Source organism: Rhinoderma darwinii, chromosome 2 (genome assembly GCF_050947455.1).
Source record: "Rhinoderma darwinii isolate aRhiDar2 chromosome 2, aRhiDar2.hap1, whole genome shotgun sequence".
NCBI classification, from domain to species: domain Eukaryota; kingdom Metazoa; phylum Chordata; class Amphibia; order Anura; family Rhinodermatidae; genus Rhinoderma; species Rhinoderma darwinii.
In genome coordinates this window covers 188,089,848-188,112,703 of record NC_134688.1, presented here as the reverse complement: position 1 = coordinate 188,112,703, position 22,856 = coordinate 188,089,848, and the positions used below count along the sequence as shown (strand labels likewise).

The 22,856-nt window shown below is 41.6% G+C and overlaps 1 protein-coding gene across 3 annotated transcripts in view; it reads left to right on the top strand.

The window, feature by feature from the left end:
• Positions 1 to 22,856, top strand: part of TSGA10 (testis specific 10) — a 104,298-nt gene that overhangs the window by 34,948 nt on the left and 46,494 nt on the right. For 2 of the 3 annotated variants that reach the window (XM_075852622.1, XM_075852621.1), the window contains exons 3-9: positions 6,308 to 6,373; positions 6,979 to 7,129; positions 12,192 to 12,361; positions 13,829 to 13,975; positions 14,345 to 14,518; positions 18,250 to 18,327; positions 20,076 to 20,227. In XM_075852622.1, coding sequence (XP_075708737.1) covers positions 6,308 to 6,373; positions 6,979 to 7,129; positions 12,192 to 12,361; positions 13,829 to 13,975; positions 14,345 to 14,518; positions 18,250 to 18,327; positions 20,076 to 20,227 — 938 coding nt within the window. Of the gene's footprint in view, positions 1 to 5,932; positions 6,022 to 6,307; positions 6,374 to 6,978; positions 7,130 to 12,191; positions 12,362 to 13,828; positions 13,976 to 14,344; positions 14,519 to 18,249; positions 18,328 to 20,075; positions 20,228 to 22,856 lie in introns of those variants that run through there. The other variant, XM_075852623.1, reaches the window with a different exon arrangement.

Sequence of the window (22,856 nt, the reverse complement as noted above, 5' to 3'; positions counted from 1 at the left end):
TTTTTGGGTCAAATCCTCACTCCTCATGAAGTCCGCATGGACCCCGCCAAGGTCCAGGCTGTGGTGGAATGGGTGCAACCTGCCTTCCTGAAGGCGTTACAGTGTTTTTTGGGGTTCGCTAATTATTACAGGAGATTTATTGCTAACTTCTCGGTCATCGCTAAGCCTCTTACGGACCTCACTCGCAAAGGTGCTGATCTCCTCCACTGGCCTCCTGAGGCTGTCCAGGCTTTTGAGGTCCTTAAGAAGTGCTTTATCTCGGCCCCGGTGCTGGTTCAGCCCAACCAAATGGAGCCATTTATCGTGGAAGTTGACGCATCCGAGGTGGGAGTGGGGGCTGTCTTGTCCCAGGGTACCAGGTCCCTCACCCATCTCCGTCCCTGTGCCCACTTCTCCAGGAAGTTTTCGCCTACTGAGAGTAACTATGATATTGGCAACCGCGAACTCTTAGCCATTAAATGGGCATTTGAAGAGTGGCGCCACTTCCTGGAGGGGGCTAGGCACCAGGTAACGGTCCTTACCGACCACAAGAATCTGGTTTTCCTAGAATCTGCCCGGAGGCTAAACCCGAGACAAGCTTGATGGGCGCTATTTTTTTTACCAGATTCAACTTTTTGGTTACCTATAGGGCTGGGTCTAAAAATATTAAGGCCGATGCACTGTCGCGTAGCTTCATGGCCAGCCCTCCTTCGGAGGAAGATCCTGCTTGTATTTTGCCTCCTGGTATAATCATTTCTTCTATTGATTCTGATTTAGTCTCTGAAATTGCGGCTGATCAAGGTTCAGCTCCCGGGAACCTTCCTGAGGACAAGCTGTTTGTTCACCTGCAATACCGGCTAAGGGTACTTAGGGAAAATCATGACTCCGCACTATCTGGTCATCCAGGCATCCTGGGTACCAAACACCTCATTGCCAGAAACTATTGGTGGCCTGGGTTGCCTAAAGACGTTAAGGCCTACGTCGCCGCTTGTGAGGTTTGTGCTAGGTCCAAGACTCCCAGGTCCCGACCAGCGGGCTTACTACTTTCTTTGCCCATTCCCCAGAGACCTTGGACCCATATCTCCATGGATTTTATCACCGATTTGCCTCCATCTCAGAGCAAGTCGGTGGTGTGGGTGGTAGTAGACCGCTTCAGTAAGATGTGCCACTTTGTGCCCCTCAAGAAACTACCCAACGCCAAGACGTTAGCTACCTTGTTTGTCAAACACATCCTGCGTCTCCATGAGGTCCCTGTTAATATTGTTTAGGACAGAGGGGTACAATTTGTTTCATTGTTTTGGAGAGCCTTCTGTAAAAAGTTGGAGATTGATCTGTCCTTCTCCTCTGCCTTCCATCCTGAAACTAATGGCCAAACTGAGAGGACTAATCAATCTCTAGAACAATATTTAAGGTGTTTTATCTCTGACTGTCAATATGATTGGGTCTCATTCATTCCCCTCGCCGAATTTTCCCTTAATAACTGGGTCAGTAACTCGTCAGGGGTCTCCCCCTTTTTCTGTAATTTTGGGTTTAATCCACGGTTCTCCTCCGTTTCACCTGGTAGTTTCAACAATCCCGAGGTAGAGGTCGTTCATCGGGAACTGTGCACAGTCTGGGCCCAGGTTCAGAAGAACCTAGAGGCGTCCCAGAGCGTACAAAAAACTCAGGCTGATAGAAGACGTTCTGCTATCCCCTTGTTTATGGTCGAGGATCCGGTGTGGTTATCGTCTAGGAACTTGCGCCTTAAGGTCCCGTCCAAGAAGTTTGCTCACCGGTTTATTGGGCCGTATAAGGTCATTGAAGTCCTCAATCCTGTCTCCTTCCGACTGGAGTTGCCCCCATCTTTTCGAATACACGACGTGTTTCATGCCTCCCTCCTTAAACGCTGCTCCCCATCCTTGGCTGCCTCGAGGAAACCTCCCTGTTCCCGTTCTCACCCCTGAGGGGGTGGAATACGAGGTGGCCAAGATTGTGGACAGCAAGATGGTCCAAGGCTCCCTCCAGTACCTGGTCCATTGGAGAGGATACGGGCCTGAGGAGAGGACTTGGGTACCCGCCCGGGATGTTCACGCTGGGGTATTGGTCAGGAAGTTCCACCTTCGTTCCCCCAATAAACCAGGTCCACTTAGAAAGGGTCCGGTGGCCCCTCATAAAAGGGGGGGTACTGTAAAGGATCTGCCAGGCACAACATCTGTGTATACTCCCATAGGTAATCAGTCTGCACCTGAGTCTATGTCTCTGAGACTGACTCCATCTTCCACCACTCAGGATGGCAGGCTTAGGAGTGGGAGAGCCTATCGCAGCCTGGCCAGACGGAGCTAGCTCCCGCCCTCTGTCTATTTATACCTGCCTTTCCTGTTCCTCCTTTGCTTGTGATTCTTCTCGTGTGGTTTCCTGGCCCAGCTACAGCTTCTATCTATTTGATCCTGCTCCATACTGACCCTGGCTTACTGACTACTCTCCTGCTCTGCGTTTGGTACCTCGTGCACTCCTGGTTTGACTCGGCTCGTTCACCACTCTTGTTGCTCACGGTGTTGCCGTGGGCAACTGCCCCTTTCCCTTGCTTTGTGTTCCCTTGTCTGTTTGTCTCGTGCACTTACTGAGCGTAGGGACCGCCGCCCAGTTGTACCCCGTCGCCTAGGGCGGGTCGTTGCAAGTAGGCAGGGACAGAGTGGCGGGTAGATTAGGGCTCACTTGTTCATTTCCCTAACCCCGTCATTACAGGAAGTGTAAAGGATTTGCCAGACACAGCTTCTGTGTCGACGCCAGTGGTTAATCAGTCTGCATCTGCTCCTAGGTCTGATAGTGACTCGATCTGCTACCACTCAGGCTGGTAGGCTGAGGAGTGGGAGAACCTATCACAGCCTGGCCAGACGAAGCTAGCTCCCGCCCATGGTCTATTTATACCTTCATTTCCTGCTCTTCCTTTGCCTGTGATTCTGTCTTCTTTCCTGGCTCTGCTGTTCCTGCTAGTACTATTGACCTCTGCTTCAAATTGACCCTGGCTTTACTGACTACGCTCCTGCTCTGCGTTTGGTACCTCGTACACTCCTGGTTTGACTCTGCTCGTTCACTACTCTTGTTACTCACGGTGTTGCCGTGGGCAACTGCCCCATTTCCGTTAACTTCTGTGTACCCTTGTCTGTTTGTCTGTTGTGCACGTATTGAGCGTAGGGACCGTCGCCCAGTTGTACGCCGTCGCCTAGGATGGGTCGTGCAAGTAGGCAGGGACTGAGTGGCGAGTGGATTAGGTCTCACCTGTCTGTCGCCCTACCCCATCATTACAGGAAGAGATGAGCCCGTAGCATAAAATGAACCGTGCATTGATTAATAGATCCTCTACATGCTCTGGGATCACCGTCGTAGCGAGGAGGAAGAGGCAGAGGAACTATGGATTCGGAACAAACATGAGGAGCAACGGCAGTGGCACAGCAACAGCCTCAGGAGGAAGAACCGGAGGTGGAATAGTGAGTAGATCCAGACGAACCAAGATAGAATTCACAGCCTCAAGGAGTTGATCCTGACGTGTGCGTAGGTCATGCGTCTCCGTGTGTATCTTCTAGACTGCGGTCTTGGGCTGTCACGGTCACAGGGTATATGGACCCACTTGGCCGCTCCACCGTAGCGGAGAGGCAGCTGACAAGGTCACAGTCTATACGAAATTCAATAGTAGATAGTAACGCTTGGGTACCTGAACTAGTCCAGACGGTTGCTGTGGCTTCAGCACGGATGGAGGCCGGTGCAGCAGGTAGCGCCAGACATGGTGGGCAGTATCTGATGTGGCAGAAGACACTGGACGTGGCAGAAGACACTGGACGTGGCAGAAGACACTGGATGTGGCAGAAGACACTGGATGTGGCAGAAGACGCTGGACATGGCAAACGACAGCAGGTGCAGTAGACACGACTCCAACACTAGTAGGCACAGGAACAAGAACAGCACGAGATACAGGAACAGGTAACAGGGCACGGGTAACATCTGGAATGGGAAACACTAAAGAACCATTTGCAAGACAGACTGGGATAAACTAACAATGCTCAGGCAAGGATCAGAAGGGCTGGGGCCTTCTTATAGACCAGGAAATCCTGGGCCGTTGATGATGATGATGATTTTCTGATGTGCGCGCGCTGGCCCTTTAAGAGACACAGCAGAACGGAGCGGAAGTGAGCGCTGGCGTCTCCTAGGAAGGAGATGGGGGCCAGCGCTCACGGATCCATGGCTGCGGGCGTCGGTAGGGGAGTAAACCCGACGGCCCGTGGCCATGGACGCTACAGTATCACACATGATAGGCTTAGATAAAGAGCCCAGCAGACAGTATCACGCATGATATGCTTAGATACAGGGCCCAGCGGACAGTATCACACTTGATAGGCTCCGATAAAGGGCCCAGTGGACAGTTTCATTCATGATAGGCATAGATACAGGGCCCAGAAAACAGTATCACACATCATAGGCTTAAATACAGGGCCCATCAGAAAGTAACCCACGTGATAGGCTTAGCTACAGCCTGTATCTATGTGTATAGTATACAATGTGTGATACTGTCTGCTGGGGTCCTGTATCTAATCCTATGATGTGGGATACTGTCTGCTCAGGCCCTGTATCATACAGGGCCCCAGCAAACAGGATCCCGCCTGCAGGCCCAGCAAACAATATTCTCATACTTACCCTCCTCGCTCCTGAACCCGGTTTTTGTTCTCCTGACGCAGCGTGAGTCCTGACGCCAGGATGATGTTATTTTACTGGCATCCTGGGGCTTAACAAAGGGCCCCAGGACTATACAGTATTAGCGTACATTTTACATGCATAGGTAAATATGTAATATCATATACAAAGCAGCAAGTGTCAGCCGACAGTCGGATGCAAGACACCGGGATCAGAGATAACTTGGATCCCTTCGGATTAACTCCTTAAAAGCTATTGAATGTTACAAGAAACATTCCAGGTATTATTGGGCGGTAGTCACATAACTGTAAATAACTTAAGCATATCTGATATTCTGTCCATATAATAACTTATTTCTGGTGATCAATGAATTTGCTAAAACATTTAGTTTTTTTCCAATTTACATGCTCTCCATCTAACTATATTTATTTTTCAAAACTATAATTAATACAGTAATAAGAAATAGAGAAAGCCATAGTTTAAGTCCTGCCAAGCTTCATTGTCCGTTTAATGATAATTGTAAACTGAGTAATTTGAGGCAGACTGATTGCTAGGGAAGTACTGTCTGACAACCTCATAAAAAGAGGCTGTGGTTATTAGGTCGTGTATCTCTAGTAACCATAAATATCATATGACTCCACTCTTTAGCTCAAAGCTGGATTGGCTGTGTGCTGACAGCAGAGAAAGGGAAAAGTAAATTGGTTACCGTCACGCCAAGCTATTCCCCTTCTCACTCCATTTAGGCGGAGTTACACTTTAGGCTGTACATGAATCCAGAAAGAGGGATTAAAATAATTGTTCTCTTCTTTATTATTCACCTATCCATATAGTCCAACCTTATGGCTATTACTGTCGTTTTAAACCATCGTATCGTATTGTATAGATGGGTGACTAAGGGCTCTTGCACACGACCGTGTGTGCCGGCCGAGTCCCATCCATGATCCGTGGAAAGATAGGACATGTTCTCTCTTTCCACAAATTGAGTGTCGGGTATGTTTTCACGGACTTGATTCACCCACTGAAGTGAATGGGTCCATGAAAACTATCGGTTGCCACTCAGATGCCGTGAAAAATAGTCCGAGTGGCACTCGGTCATGTGCAAAAGCCCTAATACATAACTAATTATTGTGATTTCATTGATGCTAAAATAAAACAAAACAAAGCAGCAAAACAGACTGTTAAGGAGATGTTCTGATAGCATTCCATTGGTTATGACTCAATGCTTTATTGTGACACACTGATCTCCTGTTCTGCTAATATATATCTAACTTAGACCCTAAACTCCTGCCACTGCCCGACTCTCGTCTGGTTTTCTGTTTGTGAATTCCATCACATTCATTTAAGCTGTTTTTAAAGACAGTAGTAAGAAGAAAATAGGTGGGCAAGATATACAGAATTGCATACATTTGGAAGTCAGCTGCAGTTTTATAAACACTACCATATATTAGTAAAATGTCATCTATATGCTTTGTCTTCCCATATAGGCATAGATAGGGTCTCATGATGTATGTAAACCAGTACAGACAATGTGTGGAGCAGTTCTCCATAGGAACCAGTTGCTTATAACGATTATACAGAGCTGTTATTACTCATGTTTTATTGTCTGACAGTTCTGGTGGGGAAATATTTCATTTGTCAATAATTATATTAATTGTACTTTCAGAATGAAGTAAGACAACAACAGAAAACCATTGATAACTTGGATTTCACAGTAAAAAATCTAAAATCAGTGAGTAAAAATCAGTCATATTTGTGTAATTCAGTCATGTTTATACGGTGCCTTGTAAAAGTATTTTCCCCTCTTGGTGTTTCTCCTTTTTTGTTTCCTTCAACCTAAAGTTAAAATGGATTTTAAATTAGATTTTATGTAATGGTACTGACAAAATAGTCCAAGTTGTTACATTGGAATAAAAAAAATTACCTTTTGCAAAAACATAAATAAATAACTAAAATCAATTGCCTAATTTGGAACATATTTATGTCTATGGTACTTGCTACTTTAGCAATTTATGCTCACTATCGCCAAAAGTGTCTCAATGTCCCATATATATATATATATGTTGATATTTAACAGCATATTTCAAATGTATATACATTGTTACAAGCTCCTTTATGTAGAACTAGTTATACAGTACATGCCACTACCACATACCCAGTGGCACAGCTATAGAAGGTACAGAGGTCACAGTCACAGCCAGAACAGCAGTGACCATGGATGTAACTGCAATATATGGAGCTGTGTTAATATATTATTGAATACTGAATGTGTGCCATAGCTCTATATGTCTACTGTGGTAAATATAGAATATAACAATACTATTTCTCCTAAATCAGGATGCTAACATTGCCAAAGAACAATTAGAAAAAGCTGTAACTGAAGTGGATGAGAAAATGCAGGATTCCAGGAACATAAATCTTCTTTTAGACCAACTGCAAGAAGACAACAACCGGCTAAGCAAGAAAGTAGAAAAACTTCATAAAGCCGGTAATTTTGTCATTGCCCGCTAAATTGTCTTTTGTATCTGAAATGTAAAATTGTACTATTGAAGTCTCAAAAATGCTCCATGATCAAATTACACATTCCTATAAAATCTCTATGTTTACTATTTAATCCCAATGCCCATTTAGAGAAATATATAATTCAGACCAAACCTACCAAACTTTTTCATATTTGCAGTTTTGGTTCGGTGTGTGTACTTGTATAATGCCAATGTGCTCCAGAGTATTAAGAGGTATATTCACAAAACCAGATAATGGAAAATCAGTAATTTCATTACATAGTCATCCTCAGGTTCATCATTCATGGTTTATCATATTTTTATACATTATTGGTCCACTTGAAATACCATTACAGATCATCTCCGTACCTTTTAAGTCATTTCCATTGGTGATCAATGTCTTCTCACTTCTTAACCTATACATTTACTTTCAAACAAACCTTTGGGCTCAGGAATTGAAGATCACTAGTTCCTAAAATCAATATGGAAATATAGTTCCCTGTGTTTTATAATATCTCATCAGCCATTCTTGTATAGTCTACTAGACACAAGGTTTGGAAAGGTGACAATCATCAATGACAGCCAATAGAGTGCCATTTGGGATAATGACCCAGCTTTTCCCCGACCCTGGCATGACGAAAACATATTATTTTCCAAAGCCTTAACCACTCTTCTATTTCTCTGCCTGTGGATCTCAGTAGTCCAAAAACCACTGTAGTTCTAGCATTATATTCACAAGCCGGGATGCACAGGTTAAAGAGGCTCTGTCACCAGATTATAAATGCCCTATCTCCTACATAATCTGATCGGTGCTGTAATGTGGATAACAGCAGTGGTTTTTATTTTGAAAAACGATCATTTTTGAGCAAGTTATGAGCTAGTTTAGATTTATGCTAATGAGTTTCTCAATGGACAACTGGGTGTGTTTTTACTTTTTACCAACTGGGTGTTGTACAGAGGAGTGTATGAGGCTGACCAATCAGTGATCAATCAGCCTCATACACTTCTCATTGTTCCAGCCCAGCATGATCCACAGCACAGTGTGATTGTGTAGTGAAGGAAGTAAACATGCCCAGTTGCTAAAAACACAATACACGGCCAGTTGGAAATAAGAGAAAACACGCCCAGTTGTCCATTAGAAAGGCTCATTTGCATAAATATAAAATTGCTCATAAATTTAGCCAAAAATGATCGTTTTTCAAAAAAAACGTTACTGTTATCTACATTGCAGCGCCGATCACATGCAATAGGAGATAGGCATTTGATAATCTGGTGACAGAGCCTCTTTAAATAGTTTATGAAGGAAAGAATGGGATAAGATTAAGACATTAAGTACAGATTTTACACTAGTTTTGCTAGATTTTACTATGTTTTCTTAAAAGAAATGTCCCTTAAATTGCTTCTATGGGAAAGCCACAAAAGTTCCTTAAAGAGGCTCTGTCACCAGATTTTGCAACCCCTATCTGCTATTGCAGCAGATAGGCGCTGCAATGTAGATTACAGTAACGTTTTTATTTAAAAAAAACGAGCATTTTTGGCCAAGTTATGACCATTTTTGTAGTTATGCAAATGAGGCTTGCAAAAGTCCAAGTGGGTGTGTTTAAAAGTAAAAGTCCAAGTGGGTGTGTATTATGTGCGTACATCGGGGCGTTTTTAATACTTTCACTAGCTGGGCGCTCTGATGAGAAGTAACATCCTCTTCTCTTCAGAACGCCCAGCTTGTGACAGTGCAGATCTGTGACGTCACTCACAGGTCCTGCATCGTGACGGCCACATCGGCACCAGAGGCTACAGTTGATTCTGCAGCAGCATCAGCGTTTGCAGGTAAGTCGATCTTACCTGCAAACGCTGATGCTGCTGCAGAATCAACTGTAGCCTCTGGTGCCAATGTGGCCGTCACGATGCAGGACCTGTGAGTGACGTCACAGATCTGCACTGTCAGAAGCTGGGCGTTCTGAAGAGAAGAGGATGTTACTTCTCTTCACAGCGCCCAGCTAGTAAAAGTATTAAAAACGCCCCGATGTACGCACCTAATACACGCCCACTTGGACTTTTACTTTTAAACACACCCACTTGGACTTTTGCAAGCCTCATTTGCATAATTACAAAAATGGTCATAACTTGGCCAAAAATGCTCGTTTTTTAAAAATAAAAACGTTACTGTAATCTACATTGCAGCGCCTATCTGCTGCAATAGCAGATAGGGGTTGCAAAATCTGGTGACAGAGCCTCTTTAAGATTCTCAAATGGAGAACCACAAATGTTTCTTCAATTGCTGCACTGTAGAACAATGAATATTCCTTGAATTGCTTCTATGGAGAACGACATATGTTCCTTGAATTACTTCTTTGGGAGAAACAGAATTGTATTTTAATTCAGTTCCTTGCCTGTGTTTTTCTCAATTGCTGTCACAATTCAGTCTCTAGGGGAAAATGTCACAGAAAAAAAAATCCACTTCTGCCTATCCCCGTTTTACTATTGTATCTAGATTATTATTATTATTATTAATAATAATAACAGTTTTCAAATAAGAATCCAGTTCACTGCCATGTTACTTCTGGCCAAAGCAGTAAAGAAATTCAAGTGGACAGTCCACAATAAAACATAGGATCAGGTCCTAAGAAGCCTAATTACCCTTAAGCTATAAAACTTATAGACATCATGGCATCATATTGAAGTGTTTAGAACATAACATGAAACTGTCAATGTATTTTAGTGTTATTAAAAAGAGCTGCTGTGTAAATTACAATTTTTAGGCACTGCTGCGGAATATGCTTATACTGTAGCAGCAATTCTATTGGGGGATTTTACAATTTGATCTTGTATACACTTGGGCATTTATGCGGATACATATGCTGAAATACATACATGCTGTTACAACACCTTGTTTCCCTCGAGACTATCCCTATGTTAATGATGAAAGAATAAAGATTCTGATATCATGGCAATAAATTGTTCCCACATTTTATATTTGTTAGGCTCTGTTTACAGTAACATTATGGCTTCATTACATAACGGAGACATGACAGCTATGATGGATCCGAGTCCTGGATTTAATGTTTTTAGAAGGTTTACCAAAACACAGCCAAGGTTAAAATACTGTCAGGGCTCCAGTATTCTTGACAGTAAGAAAAGCACTGTGAACGACGATACTGGAACTCCTGATGAAAGTGCATAACCCAAGTGTAAACAGAGCCTTAACATGGATTTCTCAGCTCAGCTGAATGCAGTCCTTTAACAATATACTACGGACACGTTTCTTGCTCAGTAACAAACCAAAGAAATAAGTATATATATATATATATATATATATATATATATATATATATATATATATATATACACAACCGTTCAAAAGTTTAGGGTCACTTAGAAATTTCCTTATTTTTGAAAGAAAAGCACGTTTTTTTTCATTGAAGATAACATTAAATTAATCAGAAATACACTCTATACATTGTTAATGTGCTAAATGACTATTCTAGCTGAAAACGCCTGTTTTTTAATGCAATATCTACATAGGTGTATAGAGGCCCATTTCCAGTAACCATCACTCCAGTGTTCTAATGGTACATTGTGTTTGCTAACTGTGTTAGAAGGCTAATGGATGATTAGAAAACACTTGAAAACCCTTGTGCAATTATGTTAGCACTGCTGTAAACAGTTTTGCTGTTTAGAGGAGCTATAAAACTGACCTTCCTTTGAGCTAGTTGAGAATCTGGAGCATTACATTTGTGGGTTCGATTAAACTCTCAAAATGGCTAGAAAAAGAGAGCTTTCATGTGAAACTCGACAGTCTATTCTTGTTCTTAGAAATGAAGGCTATTCCATGCGAGAAATTGCCAAGAAACTGAAGATTTCCTACAACGGTGTGTACTACTCCCTTCAGAGGACAGCACACACAGGCTCTAACCAGAGTAGAAAGAGAAGTGGGAGGCCCCACTGCACAACTGAGCAACAAGACAAGTACATTAAAGTCTTTAGTTTGATAAATAGACGCCTCACAGGTCCTCAACTGGCAGCTTCATTAAATAGTACCCGCAAAACGCCAGTTTCAACGTCTACAGTGAAGAGGCGACTCCGGGATGCTGGCCTTCAGGGCAGAGTGGCAAAGAAAAAGCCATATCTGAGACTGGCTAATAAAATGAAAAGATTAATATGGGCAAAAGCACACAGACATTGGACAGAGGAAGATTGGAAAAAAGTGTTATGGACAGACGAATCGAAGTTTGAGGTGTTTGGATTACACAGAAGAACATTTGTGAGATGCAGAACAACTGAAAAGATGCTGGAAGAGTGCCTGACGCCATCTGTCAAGCATGGTGGAAGTAATGTGATGGTCTGGGGTTACTTTGGTGCTGGTAAAGTGGGAGATTTGTACAAGGTAAAAGGGATTTTGAATAAGGAAGGCTATCACTCCATTTTGCAACGCCATGCCATACCATGTGGACAGCGCTTGATTGGAGCCAATTTCATCCTACAACAGGACAATGACCCAAAGCACACCTCCAAATTATGCAAGAACTATTTAGGGAAGAAGCAGGCAGCTGGTATTCTATCTGTAATGGAGTGGCCAGCGCAGTCACCAGATCTCAACCCCATAGAGCTGTTGTGGGAGCAGCTTGACCGTATGGTACGCAAGAAGTGCCCATCAAGCCAATCCAACTTGTGGGAGGGGCTTCTGGAAGCATGGGGTGAAATTTCTCCCGATTACCTCAGCAAATTAACAGCTAGAATGCCAAAGGTCTGCAATGCTGTAATTGCTGCAAATGGAGCATTCTTTGACGAAAGCAAAGTTTGAAGGAGAAAATTATTATTTCAAATAAAAATCATTATTTCTAACCTTGTCAATGTCTTGACTATATTTTCTAGTCATTTTGCAACTCATTTGATAAATATAAGTGTGAGTTTTCATGTAAAACACAAAATTGTCTGGGTGACCCCAAACTTTTGAACGGTAGTGTATATATATATATATATATCAATAATCATTACATTAAAATGATTTTGTGTTGGTTTCATTAAAACTAGTATTTTATCTCAATTCACTAGAGAAGAAATGCGTTTTAGCAAATGAGAAGGGAAAATCAACATCTCCTTCTAAACTTGACTCATTTGTAAAGAGTCTGGAAGAAGAAAGGGATCACTACAAGAGAGAAGCAGATCATCTCAGGAAGATGCTTCGAGGTCGTAGCAGTAGTCCAAAACGTAGCCCTTCCCGGGTGAGTACTACTATTGTGAAGCCTGATACAAACTCAGTAATATATGACAATATTTGATGTTTTCGGAATGGACACTTCGAGCTATATTCAGCTAAAATAAAATTTACCAGTAAATATAAGGCTAATGAATAAACCGGCACCAGAGTTGTATACAAGGTGAAATCCTTTATTCCATCATACAAACCTGAACATGCTGATGTTTCAGATATTAATGGGTTCTTCCCAATCTCATAAAGGGATAGCAAACCGCTAGGATATGCTATCACTTTATGATCAGTAGGGGTCTAACCTCTGGGACCACAATGAATGAAGGGATTTCAGCTGAAGCTGGTCATACACTTTAGATAGACTATTGTTCGGCCGACAGCTATTCCTAACAATTCCCCCATACACATGCAGGTACGGCTTGGCCGAGCGAGCATGTTTTCTCACTAGGGAGAAAGCCGTTGCCAGACATCACTGGCAGCAGCTTATCTACCAACGAACAAAAGGATTGGGCATGTTGAAATGTTCAACCTGCCCGACCTTTCACTCCCCCGTCACCAGCCGTTGGGAGAGAGTCATGATGCCACCATATACATTAGATGGTCGGCAGGTTCGGCCAACATACATCTAATGTGCATGGCTAGCTTAAACCCCCTTTATTGTCAGGAAGATAAAGAAGGAGAGACAGATCTAACTAAGACATGGCTGAGTACAATTTTACTAACATTGTAGGACAACTCAAGAAGTTATATTTACTGGCGATTTTTTTTTATTTAAAGTAGAAATGTTCTTCAACAAATGTTGAACTGATTTCTTTTCACAGGTGGCTAAGCCAAATCTAAGTTTCTCAATCCTTTCCCATTACTATTACCTGAATTGGATATGCTAATAGATGTGGCAAAAGTACACAAATTAACGCTACATTTACATTTGATGGTAGTGGTATGGCAAAATGCTGCTTACTACCTCACTGCAAAAAATATGTCAAAACCATGTGGTAAGACCATCTTCTACCGCATTTTTTTGTGATCACAGTCATGAGAGTTGCTGCTACAATAAAGGGGATTGTCCTAAATGCACCCCAAATATAAGACATTTTTGGACAGGTTTGGGACATCCTATTATAAATAGTTTTTGTTGGCCATAGTTAACTAAGACAAGCATTCAGATTGGCTATAATATGTTTGGTCAAATCAAATGAAAGGCTGATGAGCCTGTAGTGCAAATGCAGGTCAGTGTATACACAGCCTGTGACTGTATACACATCGTATACACAGCCACACATCCAATAACAATCCTTTTCAGAATAATTGAGCCTGGAGGTCTATTATGTCACTGTCTATCGGACATATAATTGCAACATGTTTAAAAGGTGTATGAGTAGCATTATATTCACTCTTTAAATTTGCCTTTTTCAGTATTTGTGAGTATTTATATCTATTTTAGGGTGTTTCTTATTTGGTCAATTCTGACTTTTTTCAGTTTGAACCTGAAATAAAGAAGAGCATTCGGGAACGTGACGATCTCCAGAACATGCTCACAAAGTATGAACGTCACATGGCGGAAATCCGGGCCAACGTCAAAGTTCTGACATCAGAGCGAGACAAAACAAACATGCTTTATGAGAGGGTAAATTCTGTATCTCATTTATATTCTATATAAATATTTAGCAAACAAGAAAGTAATGTGTTCTTCATCTCTACTACATTATTTTTAGATTATTACTGTTAGCAATAATGTAAGGTAAGATGCATGTGAAAAATATTTAAATATATTTAATGTACATGTCATAAAACAGACCTAAATTAAATGAACAATTAAAACCCTGCTACAATTACTCCGTCAGATATAGACATATCTAGAGAAGTACAAAGCCACAATAAAGCATGAATATCATAACCAATAAAAAAGTTCCACACTCCTTGCAGATGCATGCAATTTTACCATTTAATATTTTCTTATGACTATAGTGAATTGCACATATTATATATTTGTTAGGCACAGCAAGAAATAACCCAGCTTCGAAGAGAGCTCATGAGATCTCCAAAGACTCCGAAAGCCAGTCTAACCGCTCAAACCATTTTGAAGCGTGTAGAGACTGAAAGAGATAGTGCCACTTCAGATTTACGTCGCATGACCACAGAGCGAGACAGCTTGAGAGAACGGCTGAAGGTAAAGGAAACTTTTTCAGTTCATATTTCTAATATTCTTTATAAGTACACATGAAACAATACACAAATGCTAGGTGTACAGGACTTTTTGCAGGAGTGATAGCAACTGCTAACCAACACTAGCAATTGATAGAAAAGTAAAGAGTTGTAAGTACATGTGACTTTCATGAGATTTTCAGACAACTGTTATGTGATATAAAGTGCAATAAGAAAGACATCAAAGAGATTTACTAAGCTAAATGCACCAAAATTCTAGATCAATTTGCGACAAAAAACTAGTGTACATGCATCGGATTTATTATGTGTTTTAGACACTATTTGCACCAGTTTAGAAAATTGAGTAGAAAAGGAAGTGTGATTTAGCAAAAATAGGGCATGGTTTAAAAGCACCAAAGTGCGCCAAAATTGCACAAAAGAAAGTGTCAAACATGTCTGCCTGGACCAGTTTCAAACTAAGTTTAACATCATAATTGAGTGGAAAAAATAAAAGTTCTGTACAAGCCAATGTGCCACCCTTACATACATTTAATAGCTGTCGTCAAACTAATAAATCTTTAATGGTTTGTAAGACAGTTTATCCATTATGTTAAAGAGGCTCTGTCACCAGATTTTCAAACTCCTATCTCGTATTGCAGCAGATCGGCGCTGCAATGTAGATAGCCGTAACGTTTTGTTTTTTTTCAAAAACGAGCATTTTTGGCCAAGTTATGAGCATTTTTATATTTATGCAAATGAGACTTTCTTAAGTACAACTGGGAGTGTTTAAAGTTAAGTACAAGTGGGCATGTATTGTGTGTGTACATCTGGGCGTTTTTACTTGTTTTACTAGCTGGGTGTTGTGAATAGAAGTGTATGATGTTGACGAATCAGCATCATCCACTTCTCTTCGTTACCACCCAGCTTCTGGCAGTGCACAGACGCACAGCGTGTTCTCGAGAGATCACGCTGTGACGTCCCTTCCTGCCCCAGGTCCTGCATCGTGTCGGACGAGCGAGGACACTTCGGCACCAGGCGACAGAGGCTACATCGACTTACCTGCAAACGCCGATGCTGCTGCAGAATCAACTGTAGCCTCTGTCGCCTGGTGCCGATGTGTCCTCGCTCGTCCGACACGATGCAGGACCTGGGGCAGGAAGTGACGTCACAGCGTGATCTCTCGAGAACACGCTGTGTGTCTGTGCACTGCCAGAAGCTGGGTATTAATGAAGAGAAGTGGATGATGCTGATTCGTCAGCATCATACACTCCCATTCACAACGCCCAGCTAGTAAAAGAAGTAAAAACGTCCAGATGTACGCACATAATACACGCCCAGTTGTACTTTTACTTTAAACACGCCCAGTTGTACGTTAGAAAGCCTCATTTGCATAAATCTAAAAATGGTCATAACGTGGCCAAAAATGCTCGTTTTAAAAATAAAAAAAACGTTACTCTTATCTACATTGCAGCGTTGATCTGCTGCAATAGGAGATAGGGGTTGCAAAATCTGGTGACAGAGCCTCTTTAAGCAAATGACCCGTCTCCGATGCTGCTGCAGAATCAACTGTAGCCTCTGTCGCCTGGTGCCGATGTGTCCTCGCTCGTCCGACACGATGCAGGACCTGGGGCAGGAAGTGACGTCACAGCGTGATCTCTCGAGAACACGCTGTGTGTCTGTGCACTGCCAGAAGCTGGGTGTTAACGAAGAGAAGTGGATATGATGCTGATTCACAACGCCCAGCTAGTAAAACAAGTAAAAACGCCCAGATGTACACACACAATACACGCCCACTTGTACTTAACTTTAAACACGCCCAGTTATAATAAATCTTGCTAAAAAGTCCCTGCGTCTTATAGTTGGCAGACAAGGGACCCGGCAGCGCCTGGCCCCCTGACCGCTTTTTACCTAACTCCTTCTCAATCCATAAATTGCTGGCACATCATGGAGCGGGGGGGGTGATGTTTGGAGCGGAGCGGGCTCACGTGCTGAGCCCGCTCCATACACTGCAGGAACATCGATTGCGCTGTTCCTGGCCGTTTATCTAGTTAAATGCCGCGGTCAATAGCGACCGCGGCATTTATAGGGGTCTTCCAATGAAGGACATTAATCACATATCCACAGGATATGTCATAAATGTTAGATAGATTCTGGTCTAACCTCTGGGACCCGAACCTATCTCTAGAACGGGGCCCCCTAAACCCCGTTCTATCTTACCTGGCTCTGCTGTCTCCCGGCCACTTCCTGATTAGGTGGCCGGGAGTTACGGAAACAGCCGAATGCTCGCTGAGCTACGCTGTTTCCTAACTCCTATAGAAGTGAATGGGAGTTACAGAAACAACGTAGCACCGCGAGCTACGCTGTTTCCGGAACTCGGTAGCTACGAAAACAGCGTACATGGTCGAGTTACGGAAACAGCGTAACTCAGCGAGTTACGCTGTTTCCGTAACTCATTCATGTATTGCAGTGTATTGTACCAGCGATCTAAGGGGAACTAATAAAATGTGTTAAAAAAAATAGTATAAAAGTATAAAAAAATATTAAAATTAAAAAAAAAAAGCTTTTCCCATTTTTCCCCACGCACAATGTAAAACAATTACAAAAAAAATTTAAATTGGTATCGCTGCGTCCGTAAAAGTCCAAACTATTACAATATAGTATTATTTGTCTTGCACGGTGAACGGCGTAAAAAAAAAATTAAACCACCAGAATCGTTGTTTTTTGGCTAAAAAGAATGAAATAAAAAGTGATAAAAAAATTGTATGTACCAAAAAATGGTGCTAATAAAAACTACAGCTCGTCCCGCAAAAAATAATCCCTCCCACCACTCAAACGATGGAAAAATATAAAGGTTATGGCTCTCAGAATGCGGTGAAACCGAACAAATTATTTTTTTTAAAGAGGCTCTGTCACCAGATTATAAATGCCCTATCTCCTACATAATCTGATCGGCACTGTAATGTAATGGATTCCTTAATCACCATTTGGGCGTGTTTTAACTTTTTACCAACTGGGAGTGTAGGACGCTGACCAAACTGGGCTGGAACAATGAGAAGTGTATGACGCGGATTGGTCACTGATTGGTCAGCGTCATACACTTCTCTGTACAACGCCCACTTGGTCAAAAGTAAAAACACGCCCAGTTGGTCATTAAGAAACTCATTAGCATAAATTTAAATTGCTTATAACTTGCTCAAATATGATCGTTTTTCAAAATAAAAAACACTGTTGTTATCTACATTACAGCGCCGATCAAATTATGTAGGAGATAGGGCACTTATAATCTGGTGACAGAGCCTCTTTAACCAATAGTTTTTTCTTTGTAAAAGTAGTAAAATATGAAATTTTTTCCTATTTTCTGTTGTCGAAAACCTGGGTGCGTCTTATAGTCAGGTGCGTCTTATAGTCCGAAAAAAACGGTAATCAAAGCTAAGGTGTTTGTAGGGTTTTCACATCTCCCATAAGTTTCACATCTCTACTGGAAAGGAGGTAAGGGCAACACTGGTTCTCGGGATGTGTGGGGTTCCAATACTTGGGCTCCCTTCAATTAGATGTCCATGGCATATCCATAACATAAATGTAATTCATGGAAAACGCTTTTAAGTTTTGTCTTTTAAGAGATTTGAAAATATACAAGGGTTATAATAAACAGTGCTTTTTCTACAGAATTCATTTTATCAGCAAGCTTCATTATTTCATACTGAGATTTTTAAACTTTGAACACATACTATTTATGTTCCTTCTATATCAATGCAGATTTCACAAGAAACAGTCATAGGTGACAAAGCTCACCTGGAACAGAAAATTGAGGAGCTGCAATCATCAATTGAAATGGTAAGAACATAAAATGTAATAAAAGCTTTTGGATCATTTGTATAACCATTTTACAGCTTTTACATAGTTATAATCTATATAAAATAGAGGTTGAGCTAGGCTCCTTTAACACAATGTTTCGCAAGATATCCTTTTGTATACGTTGAAAAAAGTATGCAATTAAATAGTCTGTATATCACAAAAAAATATGTTTTTCTATATGGGAGACTCCTTTTTTTGCTATTAGATTTTAGGAAAAAATTACTTTCATGACCCTATTTACAGTCTGTCTTATATGAAGGAGCCCAGAACACATATTTCTGACATAAGAACTTGTACTTACTGAGGAAGAGTAAATGATCTATTACCTACCTTTAACAAATACAGACCCTTACAGACCCCAAACTAAACCCCCTAAATAAATAAAGACCCCAGACCTCATAAATAAACAAATCCCCACACAGACCTCTGGCCGGACCCCTTAAAGTTAAATTAATACAAATACCAGACCAGATCCCCTCAATACAGAACCCAGACCAAATCCCTAAATAACTACAAACCCCAGACCAGACCCCTTAAATAAGTACAGACCCCAGACCAGACTCCCTAAATACAGATATCAAACTACCTAATGTAATACTTGGAACAGATATGCATTCCTGCAAGATATTGTATGCGGTGGCGCCCGGTAGGGGGACCACAGAAATGGGGACAGGAGAGAATATTTTAAAGGACGAAAAAAAAATTTTTTAAATCAATTTGCATTTAGTGTTTTATTATAAAATCTTTTATTTATGTGTGTGTTTGTGTTTTACATTTTTATATTTTTTAACTTTTTCTTCTCTATGGGGCCTGCCATTTTTTTTGCCATCTCTGTATGTGTCGATTAACGACACATACAGTGATGGAATACGGCACACACATCCCCATAGAGAATGCGAACGGGAGCCGTTCTAGCCACTATAGCGTACGCGGTCTGTGTGGGAGCATGCGCCGCTCCCACACAGACCAAAAGTCAGGTCTTCGCTAGAGCGAAATCCGGCGCCATGTTCATGTCGACCGGAAGCCGCGGCTGGACTTGTGTTCTGAAGCAAGCACCAGGAGCGGAGGGAGCAGACTGGAGCGGACGGACAGGAGGGAGCGGCGGCGGCAGGAGCAGGTAAGTTAGGTCTGTGTATGTACGTGTTTTAGTGTGTGATTACTACTGTATGTAAACCTACTACACTGTGTGTTAGCTCAAAAAATGGCGACACACAGTGTAGGAGGTTTGACCGTTCAATCCCCTCCTTTCTCCTGGCACTAGCCAGGATAAGGGAGGGGGGATTCTGTGAGCTCACTAGAGCGAGTGAGTATTCCCAAATTTTGCAGCATAAAGCAATGTGGTTGCTTTACCACATGCAATGCTGCAATTTTGGGAATTGCTCCATCTAGTGACCAGCACTGGGAAATGTTATAAATTAGAATCTAATTTATAATATTTCCTGACTCGTGAAAAAATTAAAAAAATTTGAATAGTGTATGAATGATTAAACACTGACGGTTTAACTAAAAAAAAAATAAAAAAATTTCTAGCGACACATTCCCTTTAAAGAGATTTGTCTACTATTCCCGGAGTCCAGAAGATCTACCCTTTTTCTGGGCCTGGAATGCTTCTTGACTGGCAGAACTTTATTTTAGTTGCAAACCTGCACTTTAGTTTATATGTATACTATTGCTACCAGATCTTTCTGTTTCATTATTAAGCTGGATTTCTTCCTTGTCTCATATAGCTGGAAAGGGAACGTATGGACCAGAAGTCTGAGCTGTCCATAATGAAGGACACAGTATCATCTAAAGAAAATGAATTAAAGATACTTAGTAGAAGAGCAGCTGATACAGGAAATGAGTTGAGACAGCAGAAATCTGAATGTGATTCACTGAGGTATATTTTATCTAAAGATTTTGAAGGAAATTACTATATAGAATGATTTATAAAGCAATTTGCAAGTACAACTTTCAGCCATAACATTAAAACCAACAGCCGAATATTGTGTAGGTCCCCTCAAGCCGCCAAGACAATTCTGAGGCATTGACTCCACACGACCTCTTAAGGTGTCCTGTAATATCTGGCACCGAGATATTAGCAGCAGATCTTTTAAATCCTGTAAGTTGCGAGGTGGGGCCTCCATGTATTGGACTTGTTTTTCCACAACATGCCACAGATGCATGATCGGATTGCGATCTGGGGACTTTGGAGGCCAAGACAACACTTTGGACCTTTTGTGATGTTCCTCAAACCATTCCTGAACAATTTCTGCTGTTTGATAGGGTGCACTGTCATTAGGGGATACTGTTGCCATGAAAGGGTGTACCTGGTCTGAACCAATGTGCATGTAGGTGGTATATGTCAAAGTAGCATTCACATGAATGCCAGGACCTAAAGTGTCCCAGCAGATTATTACCCAGTGGTGTAGCTATAGAGAACACACTAACGCTGACAGGGCTGCACTTTATTTCTGTAATGGTCTGCTGCCTGACACAGCGTGGCTTGCGACAGCGTGAAAACCCCCACTCCTCCTCACCAGTCTTCTCTGCTCCAGCGCCTCAGAGTACTTGCTTCATGAATTTGTACTACTGAAAGAAGTTTCATGGTGGTCTGGAACTGGATAGAGAAAATAGGGAAAATGGCCAACTACAAACAGAGAAGATGTAGCGTTATTAAGTAGTATTCGGTAAAGTATGGTGGTTTTTATTGGTGGTTTACAACTGTATGTATCTATTATGGTTGAAACTTTCATCACATCTATGCAAAGAGGCCGATACTATTACCATATATGTGAACTATAGCTGGTTTTGTTACTGTATCAGTGCACTATGGCTGTTAGTATTATTGGCTTTACCATATATGCCCTACCATATATGTTCTCGTATAAATACATTAATACTAGTTATACTCGTAATTTGCTCAAGGTACTCCCCAGGCTATAGTTTGGTAAGCGACACAGCGGCTGTGTTCATATTTGTCCTAGTTCTATTCACTGCTTATTTTCTATTTCATCTTCTTTTGTCATTCTCATAGAGCTGACTCAGAAGGTTGGGTTTGAATCTGAACTTGAAGATTGAAATATACTTACCCCTTTTTTTATATTTACACATGTCCTTTTAGATGACCCCCATGTATGTCCGGCATATAGATTGACCCTGTTCACACTACTCTAGTGTACCTTGCGGTTATTAGTCCGCGCACAGAATAGGATACCTATCGGCAGTCTTTAATATCATGTCGTATATTAGTTTTATTTATTCTAATATCGGCACATTTATCTATAAACTTATGGACAGCCCCCTCAGATCGCTGTAATTTTACAGTGCTATTTGTAGCAACTGTTTGTGGTGTGATTGAATGTTTCACTACATCCGAGTGTATTGGCTCGGTTGTTTATTGACTGCTATGGGTAGTAATTTCTATCACTCTGTTTCTCCTAAGTGCGCCTGTGCACCGATCTGGGAACTGGTTTGCATCACGGCAATGTTATAGTGCCGTGCATAGGGATTTCTATGTTACCTTCAATCACTATACTGCGCGTGTGCGTTTGAGTGGTATTCACTGGTTGCTCTGTTGAGCCAGTGATTGGTAGTGCCGTCCGTCTGTCAACAGAGGAGGAGGCTTGGCCCTCTACTCCTCTCATGATAGGTCATAGACTGATTGGAGACACGTGTGCAGAGACTTGCAGTGAATATATAATTAGGCTGACTCCGCCGCTCGCTGTCATTGGCCCCGATACCCCTGAAGACGCTACATCGTAGCGAAACATGTCGGGGGGCTTCTACCATCATTATAATAATTGTCCTATTGCAACTTTAGAATTTAACTATCAATTTACTGGATGGAGTGCTCTGTGGTTGTGGCACTTAACCCTTTCTAATACAGAGTTTCTACGTCTGGCACTATGCTGACAGTTGTCAGAAATGGACATTAACTTTTAAACTCTATGTAGTCTGTCCTTTGCAAATCTAATAAAGACTTTTTTATTTATTTTTTTCATAATAGTTGGAAAACAGGGCATCTTTTTGCCGGTAGGCAACCGCTTTTGTATTATTGGCTTTATGCACGGTGGCTGTTACCATTATTTTGTCAGTATTATTTAGGCCAATCTTTTGGGCTCTTTGATCTTCTATTATTGCATTTTTTATTTGGGTATTATATGAAAGAATTGATCAGACACTATATACAAGTGTAAATTACTGTACAGTATGGTATCATCGTTTAGACACTGTATGAGCCTTTTATGGACATTTATGATAGTTTTACTTGTGCACTGTATATCACTGTTATTTGAGCACTACATGGCATTATTATATGGTAATTATAGGGCTGCATGTCACTGAGGTCACTTTGGTCACAAAGCGTCCTGTGTTATTTCATACAGTGCCACCAGCTCAGAATTAGCAGCAGAAGACAGTTCTGCCCACATTCATGCCACCTGCGGCATGCAACAGCTTCATATCTGCGCGTGGTATTATTACTTTGGGGGGCACAGAGGGCATTATAACTTTTTGGCACAAAAGAG